Here is a 12,863-nt window from a genome sequence, read left to right on the forward strand (position 1 = left end):
TTTCTTCTTTGGAATTGGGGGCTCTCGTCAGGGACGAACTTTGATCTTTTCTGCCTTTTTTAGGATAAAGTGTTTGCTACACCTTTAACAACTTCTGTTGGGGGAGAGACAGAAACATCTCCCGACTATTCATATCAGTAGACTTTTTTTGCAAAAGATGAAGGTCTTGGAGACGAGAAGTATTTGTGGGACTTCAGATGCCTTGTATCTACCTGACCTAACTTTATTGCTTTAAACTACTGCAGGGAGGAGGGAACTACTAGTGCTGGTATGTATTACTAGCGTGTAGTGCACGGCGGCACGCCACGCTATATGGATTGACACATTGTTTTTTCTCAAGCAGATAACATCATATGTTGTTGCATAAGTATATGCAAATCATTTTGTTGATGTAGTTGTTTGTTTATTTCTTTTATCTGATAAGAGGAAGTGGTTTGTATGTTTTGAAGAGGAGAAAATTTGAGTGGTACAATCGAGTGTCTCTTCTGTCCTTCACATACAGACGAAAGGAACACATAACAGAAGTTTTAATAGATCACAGATGAAGGGAACACATAACATAAGTTTCAATAGATCGGGGACATCGTTTGTTAAGAACAGATCCACATACATATAATACATACAAGAGCTAGCCAATCCATTTTACACTTTGTAGATACCGTTCATTTCTTTTCATGTGTGAATCTAGGCGAGGTGGTACCAAAAGTTTGGCCTCTGTGTCAGTAAGCAAGGGGTACTTGGATCAACGAGGTCATATGAAAGCAGGTGAATTAATTCATAATTTCTTTTATAAGATTCCATTCCATAAAATGAGCCAAAAGGTGCGAACTTTGCTCCTGAAGTGGACTGAATAAACCATATATCCAAGACAATTAGTTCATCCATGAATTCTAGACAGAGGAATAAGCTTACCCTGTACAAACATCGGTCCATGAGAATACGAAAACAGAGTCAGTCCGCAGCTGTTTCTGACCAAAACATACAGTCAGAGTACTTTGACATCATAGTAATGATTGTAAAGCAAAATAAACTAACATACCAATGACATCATAGTACTTTGACATCATAGTCACAACTACTCATTTACTCTTCAAAAAAATGACATTGTATTTTTTTAATTAAGAAATCAAATTCTCTGACTACACATAATAAGTGTACAACATGCAGCTGCATACATATACTGAGATTATACATATAGCTCGCAATGATGAGTATTGCAGGTCCTGAACATACACTTGCTCTACTGAAACACACTAAATGAGATACAAAAAGGTCGCATGTAGAAGAGATGTCGAGATATTTGAGTCACAGCTAGAATGCTCCAATTAACATGTAGAGATCATGGGCAGTTCAATGCATGCCTAAAAGATTCCTATTTACTCACCAAATAGTACTGATCTGAAGGTCTTTTCATGCTCAATGAGATTGAATGGCTCAATGTAGTAGATCAACCCATCACTTAGCTGGCCCTGAATTCTCTGAAGAGCAGATCCTTCTATAATGTTGCTCTACATGTGCCCATCACTTAGCTCTCTCTCTCTCCCTCTCTCCCTCTCCCTCTCCCTCTCCCTCCCTCCCTCTCTCTCTCTCTCTCTCCCCCTCCCTCCCCCTCCCTCCCTCCCTCTCTCTCTCTCTCTCTCGACACAAGATGGGCGGTTAAGCGGTGCATGTTGATCTATTCACCGGAGTCTTCGCGAGAGAGTCAAAGAGGACAGTTGGAGGAAACTAAAAAGGAAGAGAGACCGGAACCAATCTAGAAACAACAACGAAGGACACCGGGAAACTACACGCACGTGTTGTACTCTTACTACTTCCCGGACTCTACTTCCAAATAAATTTGACTCATAAACGATCAAAGCGGTAGGATAAGACATGACAAACAAAGGAAATGAAGCACTTGCCTCACACATGTCATTTGTACAGCTGCCCTAAAAAGTCAAAAAAACCAAAAAAATAATAATTCCTTGCGGGCTTGCTGCACAGAAAAAAACTTTTAATAAAGACTGAAAGTCCCATTCTCCGCGAGAAAGTAAAAAAGGTTGGCGGGTCTCCCAAAAGTTGAACCTCGCCTTCTCGAAGGATCCGGCTAGGGCTGTACGGCCACGGCCCGGCGCCACCAACCTCCTCTAGCGGCGGCGAAGAGGCGGACACCGCGGGGACGCCGGCGGAGGCGGGGATGGACCCCGGCCTCTCGCGCGGGGGCGGGTTGCCCAGCTTCGAGTTCGCCTTCAATTCAGAGAACTTCTCCGACCGGGTGCTGCGGCTGGAGGTCGTCGCCACCGACGGCGTCGCCGGAGGACCCCTCCCCGACGTGGCGTTACACCGCGAGGACCTCCGCCTCCACAAGGAGGAAGCAGGTCCGTACAGTGCCTCACTCCTCCTCCCACGCCCTTGGAATTGGATGGATGGATGCAGCTGCTGGTGATCCATGTGCAGGATTCCCTGCCATTTAGCGCGATACAGATATGGATCCGTGCGAAATCGTTGGCTTATCTGTGATTCTTCTGTTCGTTCACTCAGCGTAGCTTGCCCTTGTTGACGATTAGGCAGGACGATATGAGCCTCACCTGTTGCTGTGTGAATTATGAATTATTTACCTGACTATGGAGGTTTTCTAGTCTGGATTAGTACCGAATCTGTTCAGATGAAGCAACCAACAAATTGTACATTGCCCATACGTACATCCAACTAGGATGCAGCAAATTCTTAGCCACATATTTAGGTGGAGCAGTTCTGATGTTCAAATAATTAATGTGATCTTCTTCCTAGTCAAGTTTGTCACAAAGAGTTTGTTATCTGGAAACATGTCGCTTAATCAGATTTTAGAGAAAATCTTATATGCTTGGAAATTTTCCTGACAAAGTTGTACTGAAGAAACAAATAGGAACAACATGTTGCTGTCAAATCTGTTATTCACTTGATGGATTTATATTTCGAAGGATGAGGAAGTTGGTTTATAATCCCCATCTTGTAAAAATTCTGATATAATGAGCAAATATGATACGCCGTATGTATTTCGAGAGAAGGTGTGGACTGTGGAGGGCGGGTTCCTACTCTAGAGCTCTTCACAACCATGTTCCCTGTTCAGCATTTAAAGTCAACAATATTCTGCCGTATTTACTGAAACATTTAGTAGTACTAGATATTAGTCTGCTTGATCATCATTATTTTAATGTTGTATCAATACCTGTGATGTATAGGTATAGTTGTTAGTTACTGCCGATACAATCTGCTGATCAACTAGATAATAGGCTTGCAGGTCGCGTGTTTCTCCATACGTGTAACATACTAGTTACATGCCAATAATGGCAAGATATCCACCAACTCTTAGTTAACCCCATGTCCCCGTTTTGTTACATGAGCTTGATTCTGGCACTAGATGCTTGCACAGTATAGAATGCTGTTTCTTCTTTCGTACTTGGACACAGTTATATGAGATTCCGATAGGATCCTTGGGACATTTACTGTCTCATTACTCGGTAAGCAGTGAGCATGCTTAGATTGCTTGGTGCAGCTAAATGAATTTAAAGGTTCATGATATTTTCTTAATGATTTCACCATATTTCTGAAGGTTGAATAAACGACTATGCGCACATAGAAGTACAGACTGTTCCAAGTATATTAAAAGCAGAAACTGCCTGCTGATTGCGTTTTATGCCTTTTACTTCGTTTTCCCCATTTGGCATTTATTTCTCTCTGATCTTTATATTATATATGTGATGGACAGATGGGCAAACTATTGACTCTTCCTGGACCATGGCGGCCACGCCAGTTTTACGAGTAAAGACCATTTACATCAGTTCGGTGGTTCTTGCTGCAAACAGTCCGTTCTTTCTTAAGGTAATTCTCATAACCTTCTGAGATTCATTTTCTTGTTTGGTCAGTTCATTATTTCCTAATATGCTTTATTCACGGTAGCTTTTCTCAAATGGTATGAAAGAGTCTGATCAGAGGCATCTAACACTCCAAATTGCTGATTCAGGTAAAGTGATAACATTCTTCCATCATATCTTATCCTGCTTTTCTGTTGTGATTATCTTGCTATTATGTAATCTGTACACACTACATTTTTTTAATATAAAACATGATTATTTATGGTATTGTGGGGATTATGTCCCCCAGTTTCTGTCACTTCTTATTTTCTTTCATAATAAAATGGTGTAGTCTCTTCTTACCGTCGCCTTGAAGTACCAAATGGTTATTTTGTTCACTCTTACTCTTCTGTATGGATAACTTTCCTAGTACTGAAGGTGTACTGTAGTATTTTATGCACAAAGAATCTGCCATTTAGTTATTTATCAAACTGTTATCATAAATCTTATGCCTCCTTGTTTTATTCTATTATTAGGAACAGATGAAACTGTCATGATGGAGCTTTTGAGATTTATGTACACTGGAAAGTTGGCAGCAACTGAACCCAATCTTCTGCTCGACATCTTGACGGCCGCCGATAAATTTGAGGTTCTTGCTTGCATGAGGCGTTGCAGTCAGTTGCTCACAAACTTGCCTATGACCAGAGAGACTGCACTGCTCTACCTAGATTACCCATGCTCCACTTCAGTGGCTGCTGAAATTCAGCATCTGACAGATGCAGCCAAGGAATTCCTCGCCAACAAATACAAGGTTTTTGATAAGTGAGTGACCGCTATCCGATGGAGACACTTCTTTTTTCTCTTTTTCCGTGAAAACTATAGATATCTTCTCTGAAAAAAGAAAAGGTCTAGACATTTATGACACAAAATCATGCATGAAATGTTTACTCATGGCATGATTTGTCTCATTTCAGATTCCCTCATGAATTGATGGACATGCCTCTTGCTGGGATCGAAGCCATCTTTTCTAGTTCTGACCTACAGATACCATCTGAAGATGCCATATATACCTTCTTGCTCAAGTGGGTGTGCGAGCAATACCTACAAACAGAGGACAGGCACAAGATATGGAGTTCTCGTTTACTCCCGCTGTTGCGCTTCAATCATATGAGCTGGAAGCAACTCCACGAGGTCCTGACATGCAGTGATGATGCTATAGACAATGAGGAAACAACGAAGCGTATTACCGATGCACTCCTGCACAAAGCTTACCCGGCACATGAGCAAGGTGCTCTTGCAGTAGACACAGCAACCTGTTGGCAAGTTCCACAACGAGCCTACATACAGAAACCTCTGAAAGTGGTTGAGTTCGATCGACCCCGCCCACAGGTTATTGTTTACTTGGATCTAACACATGAGGAGTGCTCCCGGCTCTTCCCAGAAGGAGAATTTTTCTCGCAATTGTTCCATCTTGCAGGGCACAACTTCTATATCATGCCAACCTGTGAAATGGAGGACGAGCAGCGTAAGCTATACAGCTTTGGCCTCTGGTTAGGGATCCATGACAAGCCGGAGGGCTCGACATGCCTGACATTCAATTTCGAGTTTGCTGCACGGACAAAATCGTCAGGAGAGTTTGTGCTCAAGTTGAAGGATGAGGTCATCTTCACAGGTGATTGCATGCAGGGATGCGGTGATCTTTTTGGGGTTCCGTGGTCGACATTCTTGGCCGACGACAGCCTCTTCATCGACGGATTGCTGCATCTGAGAGCTGCTTTGACGTTGGTGGAGCAGCCTGGAGTACAAACCTGATGATATCTCACTTGGCAGTGCTAGGTCGCTTCAGTGGGACTGATGCTTCTGCGGCCTTGTTTCGTCATTCGGGTGCCTGAATGACACTGTTACAATGAGAAAGTAGAAAACCTGTGTGCTAGACACTTTTGGTCTGACTAGACTTTTTTTTCTCGTCGATTACAGACCTGATGTTTCATTTCACCCAGCGAAATTAGGTCGATCGCTTGAATGGCGTTCGGTTGTAATATGATAGTTTAGTTAGTTGGCTGTGCGGTTTCATTCCGACAATTCCTTGTCTGTGCTGGAAAAGGAGGCTTTGGTGCCTGAATGATGCAAGGAAGCTCTTAGAATGGTGAAGTTGAAAAGATCTTTTTTTTTTTTAAGAAGTTGAAAAGATCTGTGCACTTCTGGTCTGACTTAAAACATTTACAGTCTCCGTTCTTTTTGTTCTGGATAGATTTGGCATTGTCAACTCTGTCAATGTAGCTGTGATTTCAAGGCAGAGGAACTTCCTGGGATCGTGCACAGATATACACATATGTGCCGATGCATGATGAGTCTGGACTGGAAGATGCCTGCCGCGACGGAGCAAGGGCAAACAAGCACGAACCTGTGCCTGGCTCAAACTCAAATGGTGACAGACAAAGAGCTGTCGGGATAAGTTGGTCGGCCGATAGTCGAGGAGGCGCGGTGTCCGTCGGAGAACGGAATGCGCCACCGGAGCACCTGGAGAGCGGCCTCGACAGGCGGAGGAGCTGCTGCTGCTGACGGACGGCGTCGTACTACACAAGTTGCTGGATCCTGAATCCGTAGGTGTTGGCTCGTGGTGGGTTCTACCTTCAGACAAAGGAAAGAAGGAGGCCAAGAAGCTTGATGCATGGTGTGTCAAGAATCAATGGCTTCGATGGGATTCCAGTTGTTTCCGAATACTTAATTAATTTTTACTGCAAGAAGAGATATGAAGTGTTGTTGATGCTGCTGACGGTGGCACTGTGGAGGGTAGCTGAATGCTGAAGACAGCCGCAGGTGTGGTGATGATGACACAAACTCTGAAGAAATCTGATTGACTCGATCGGTCGGTTGCTTCCGCAGGTCAGCGACACGCGTAGTGCATGGTGACCTTTACTCTGGATCCTTCCTTTCTGAGTGCAGCCACGGCACGAAATACGTGGGTTTTTTTTCAAGAGTACGCCGCGTATCATATTTTTATAAAAAATAAGAAAACAATTTACAAGAGGATCATGCGCAGAACATAGGTAAGATCCTACCTTCTCTTCGATCGATCGGTTATATGATGATACTCATGCAAGTACTGGTAAAATCGACGAGTGGCACTAGTACTGGTAAAATCGACGACCTTGCTGGATGGAGCTGTAGGTAATCGACTGGGTAATCACAGCTGCTGTGTCTCTCTTTCGGTGAGTCAACGTGGCCAAGTTCGCAAACTAACATGTGGTTAGATGGTTAGAGGAAAGGTGATATTTTCAGTTCATCAAGGTTCAAATCTTGATGCTTGCATTATTTTTGAATTTATTTCAGGATTTTCGGCGATACGTTTTCAGTGAAAGGAGATGTTTCCGCTGACGACGAGACGACTCCGATAACTTCGTAAATCATGTTGGCTCTGTCTTTCAGATGTGTTCATAAAGATAAAGTATGCATGTGTGCATCCATAGAGGTGGGTGTATGTACGTGTATAAGAGCGCTTACGTCTGTATTATGTTAAAAAAACTAAGTTGACTAGCCCAGCTGCGATGCGTCCGTGGCAAGCCTTGCCACCTAGCAATTGATATGAATGGTGTGTGCTCAGAAGAAAAAGGCTAAGATGATGATGTGCGAACAAAAACATTGTCTATGTACAGACTAAGCGACAAAGCGATCGAGCATTCCACCGAGACTAACGAGCATAAACACACAGATCGAATGATGAACCCAAGAAGAAAGAAGAAGGTGGTACGGTTGAGAACTCGACCCGTCGAGACTCAGCATCATGGTGCGAACTCGGGCCATCCCACGACAGTCGTCCGTCAAGCACACCCACCCACACAACTCACCACCTCACCGAAGGTTGCGTTTCCAAGAAAAACTAATTTTAGGGCATCGTAAATTTTCTCCCGGTTCGTGGATAGGGAACTAATCTGCGGACACACGTAAGGGAGTTCGCCATCCAAACATATCCGCATGCGTCTGGTCTTATTTTTTTTAAGTCCATACGATCAAATAACCACATACATAGGATACACATGTTTAAATAGCCCATGCAGCAGTAGTTTAAATTTTTTTAAAAATAAGTATTACATCACAACATTGTTTTTTTTCTTTAACCACACATTGATGCTTAATCAGATTTTTCTTTAGCTGCTCGTGAGTTGATCGGTGCCGAATTTATTGATGCAGTTGAATAAAACCATCCAAACGTGGCCTGATTCTAGTCAGGAAGTTGGATATGATCATCCATGTTCTTCAATTCTAGAGCTGCAGCAACATCGTTACCCTCATCCTTGATGATCATGTTATGCATGATCACATAATATGTCATCACCTCTCATAAGGTCTCCGGATCTCATTAGCAGGTCCACGAGCAACTGCAAAACGGGCCTGCAGAACTTCAAATGCCCCTTCGAAATCCTTTCCAGCTACTTCTTGTCTTTGGACAAATTGAGCCTTTTTCCGCCCAACTGGGTTAGAGAGGGTGCTGAAAAAAGTAACCCACAAAGGATAGATATCGTCAACTAGATAGTAGCGTATTTTGTACTCATATCCATTGAAAGTATAGTGACAAGATGAGCTTTTCCTTCGGTCGGCCTCGCAAATAACGGTGATGGCTGCATCACATTGATGTCGTTGTGAGACCCGGCCATGCCAAATAAAACGTGTCAAATTTGAAGATCTTGTGATGCAACTGCTTCAAGAATTATGATGGGTTTCTTAACATGCCCCTGATATTGCCCTTGTAAAGCCTTCTGGCAGTTCTTTCATTTCCAATCCATGCAGTCAAGAGATCCAATCAAATCCGGTCACTCTCTTGCTTCTGAGATTGCCAAAAGCCTCTCGGTGTATAGCACAGTTGGTTCTCTCAGGTACTGAGGTCCGAACACCTCGATCACGACAGTTACAAACCTGACCATGGCATCTCCGCATGTGCTCTCAGACATACATATGTACCCGTCCCACGAATCAGCGACTGTGCCATACGCAAGCATCCGGAGTGCGCCCGTGCATTTTTGGTAACCAGAGAACCCAATCGTTCCCACGACGTCCTTCTTTCGGATGAAGTAGCCATCATAGGACTTAACGCCATGGTATAAATGATCGAAGACAGTCTTGCGCCTCCGAAAACGCCGACAAAAATGGTCAGCGAAGAGTGCATCGGGGGCAAAATAGTCGGCCATCAGTGTCAAATGACCGCGCGTCCCTATTGCGGTCGAGCACTCCATGATCCTTGATCGGGCCCTTGAAATTGTGAACATGCTCCTCCACACGCTTGATGTCAGCTGTGCTTCCTCGGCAACGGCGACAGGAATAGTCGTGTCGACGGCACCAGGAGTCCTTCTGCTACGGCTACGGAGCCCTGCGTTGGTGTTCCCTCGAAGCGAAAAGGGTGATGTAGCACAACGGTGGTAGGTATTTCACTCAGTTTGAGAACCAAGGTATCAATCCAGTGGAGGAGTATCACAAGATCCTGCACAAACACAAAAGCTTGCTCCCAACGCTATGAAGGGGTTGTCAATCCCTTATAGATTGTTCGCTAAGTGAGAACTGAAAGCAACAAAGTAACAAAGCAAAGTAAAAGCGGAGGTGTAAACGATAGATGTGAATAGACCCGGGGGCCGTAGTGTTTACTAGTGGCTTCTCTCATGAAAGCAAGTAAACGGTGGGTGAACAAATTACTGTCGAGCAATTGATAGAACCGCGCAAAGTCGTGACGATATCTATGGAAATGATTATATCTATAGGCATCACGTCCAAAACAAGTAGACCGATACTTTCTGCATCTACTACTATTACTCCACACGTCGACCGCTATCCAGCATGCATTTAGTGTATTAAGTCCAAAAGAACAGAGTAACGCCTTAAGCAAGATGACATGATGTAGATGGACAATCTCATATCAACGACAGAGCCCATCTTATTACCCTTGATGGCAACTACTTAATGTGTGCCTTGCTGCCCCTACTGTCACTGGGAAAGGTCACCACATGGTAGAACCCAAAACCAAGCACTTCTCCCATTGCAAGAATCATAGATCTAGTTGGCCAAACAAAACCCAAGACTCGGAGAGACTTACAAGGATATCAGATCATGCATATAAGAAATCAACAAAGACTCAAATATATATCATAGATAATCTGATCACAAATCCATAATTCATCGGATCTCGACAAACACACCGCCAAAGAAGATTACATCGGATAGATCTCCATGAAGATCATGGAGAACTTTGTATTGAAGATCCAAGAGAGAGAAGAAGCCATCTAGCTACTAACTACGGACCCGTAGGTCTGAAGTGAACTACTCACGAGTCATTGGAGGGTCGATGATGATGATGAAGAAGCCCTCCAACTCCAAAGTCCCCTCCGGCAGGGTGCCGGGAAGGGTCTCCAGATGAGATCTCGCGGAAACGGAAGCTTGCGGCGGCGGAAAAGTATTTTCGAGGCTCCCTTGGTTTTTTACTGTATTTTAGGGAATATATAGGCCAAGGATCTAGGTCAGGGGCGCGGCCAGGGAGGCCACAAGCCCTGCCACCGCCGCCTCCCCTGGTGGCGGAGTGAGGGCTTGTGGGCTGCCAGGAGTCCTCCTGGCTTGGCCCACAGGCCCCCTGATCTTCTTCCATTCGAGAAAAAATCATTTCGGGGATTTTATTCCGTTTGGACTCCGTTCCAAAATCAGATCTGAAAAGAGCCAAAAACACAGAAAAAACAGGAACAAGCACTGAATTAATAAGTTAGTCCCAAAGAAGATATAAAAGGTACATAAAACATCCAAAGATGACAAGATAACAACATGAAACCATCAAAAATTATAGATACGTTTGAGACGTATCAATGCTCCGCTTCTTCAAGGACCGCCTGCATCATCACCGTCTCATCGGAGTACCGCTCAACATAATGCTCGTATATATACTCAAAGTTAGAATCCATTGCTAGAAAGAAGAACGGAAAACTATTTTTAGCTCCGGCGATTCATCGAACAGTTGCCAGGCATGATGAGTATAGCAGTAGGATGGTAGCTGGATGGCAATCAGAAGACATGGGTTAAACGGTGATGGAGGAGAAGCCAGTTGAAGTCCTGCTGGAGTGCTGGAGGTGACGGAGACGTAGAGTTCCGGCAAGAGTATGGTGTGGCGTCCGGGGTGTGTTGGGAAATGTCGCATGGGAAACAAAAAATTTCCAACGCGCACGAAGACCTATCATGGTGATGTCCATCTACGAAAGGAGATTTGGATCTACGTACCCTTGTAGATCGCACAGCAGGAAGCGTTAAGAAACGAAGTTGATGTAGTGGAACGTTCTCACGTCCCTCGATCCGCCCCGCGAACCGTCCCACGAACCGTACCGCGATCCGTCCCACGACCCGCTCTGATCTAGTGTCGAACGGACATCACCTCCGCGTTCAACACACGTACAGCTCGACGATGATCTTGGCCTTCTTGATCCAGCAAGCAAGACAGAGAAGTAGATGAGTTCTCCGGCAGCGTGACGGGGCTCCGGTGGTGGTGAAGGATCTACTCCTGCATGGCTCCGCCCGAGCTCCGCAGAAATACGATCTAGAGATAAAACTATGGTGTCTAGATATGAGTTGCACGTAGCAAAAGTTGTTTCAAATCAGCCCTAAATCACCACTATATATAGGAGGGAGGGGAGGAGGCTTGCCTTGAGGGCCAAGTCCTCAAGGGTGCGCCGGCCAGGGAGGAGGAGGAGTCCTACTCCAATCCTAGTCCAACTAGGATTGGAAAGTGGAGTCCTTCTCTTCATTCCCACCTTTTTTTTCTTTGGTTTTCTCTTCCTAAGATGGGAAGCGAAAGAATATTCTCAAGTATTAGCAGCTGAATGTGTCAGCTTCAACCGCACCTGAAAGATTAGTGTCTGCAAGCAAAGTATCAGTAGCAAGGTAATATGATAGCAACGGTGCCAGAAACAATCTGTTGACACGACAGACTATTCCTAACTGTTGTATCAATGGCGCCAGCACGTTGACGGGGGATTATTCTTGAGAAGAATGCTTCCCCGGCTACGGTCCAACAAAGTCTTGCAACAAGTAACAACGGAGTAGCAAGGAACAACAATAGCAGCAGCAGCAAAGTAACAAGTAACAACAGTAGCGACAGCAGCAGCAAAGTGGCCCAATCCCTTTTGTAGCAAGGGACAAGCCTAGGCAAAGTAACATAGCGAGAACCAGTAGTAAAAGACTTGTAGGTAGTGGATCAGTGATGGATGAGTATGACGGATGTGATTCATCATGTAACATCTATAACACGGAGAGATAAGTAACTAGCTCCCGTTCGTCAATCTAATGTAGGCATGTATTCCGTATGTAGTCATACGTGCTTAGGAAAAGAACTTGCATGACATCTATTTTCCATCCCTCCCGTGGCAGCGGGGTCCTAATGAAAACTACAGGATATTAATGTTCTCCTTTTAATAAAGAACCGGACCAACGCATTAACATGCGGTGAATACATGAACTCCTCATTCTATGGTCATCTCCGGGAGTGGTTCCAGCTATTGTCACTCCGGGGTTGCCGGGTCATAACACATAGTAGGTGACTACAACTTGCAAGATAGGATCTAAAACACACATATATTGGCGACAACATAATATGTTCAGATCTGAAATCATGGCACTCGGGCCCTAGTGACAAGCATTAAGCATAGCCAAGTAGTAGCAACATCAATCTAGAATATAGTGGATACTAGGGATCAATCCCCGTCAAGAACTAACTCGATTACATGATAGATCTCATCCTACTCATCACCATCCAACAAGCCTACGATGAGATTACTCACGAACGATGAAGCGCATCATGGAATTGTCGATGGAGAAATGTTGATGATGACGATGGCGACAATTTCCCCTCTCCGGAGCCCGAAACGGACTCCAGATCTGCCCTCCAGATGAAGAACAGGATGTGGCGGCGCCTCCGTATCGCAAAACGCGATGAAACCTTCTCTCTGATTTTTTTTCCAGGCGAAACGGAAGATATAGAGCTGAGATTGGGGGCGGTGGTGCCACGTGGGCCCCACAAGCCTGTACGAC

The 12,863-nt window shown here is 44.6% G+C and overlaps 1 protein-coding gene across 2 annotated transcripts; it reads left to right on the forward strand.

Moving 5' to 3' along the window:
• Positions 1-2,139: 2,139 nt before the first annotated feature.
• Positions 2,140-5,963, forward strand: LOC123399351 (BTB/POZ domain-containing protein At2g46260-like). Of its 2 annotated transcripts, none has more exons than XM_045093770.1 (5): positions 2,140-2,357; positions 3,728-3,840; positions 3,919-3,982; positions 4,349-4,634; positions 4,787-5,963. In XM_045093770.1, the coding sequence occupies exons 1-5, from the start codon at positions 2,177-2,179 to the stop codon at positions 5,622-5,624; spliced, it is 1,482 nt and encodes a 493-aa protein (XP_044949705.1). In that variant the 5' UTR covers positions 2,140-2,176; the 3' UTR covers positions 5,625-5,963. The 2 variants fall into 2 exon arrangements, with proteins under 2 accessions (XP_044949705.1, XP_044949706.1); XM_045093771.1 differs by having other exon boundaries at positions 4,355-4,634.
• The last annotated feature ends 6,900 nt before the right edge of the window (positions 5,964-12,863 follow it).

The sequence above is a fragment of the Hordeum vulgare genome, chromosome 5H, assembly GCF_904849725.1.
Source record: "Hordeum vulgare subsp. vulgare chromosome 5H, MorexV3_pseudomolecules_assembly, whole genome shotgun sequence".
Taxonomy (NCBI): Eukaryota; Viridiplantae; Streptophyta; class Magnoliopsida; order Poales; family Poaceae; genus Hordeum; species Hordeum vulgare.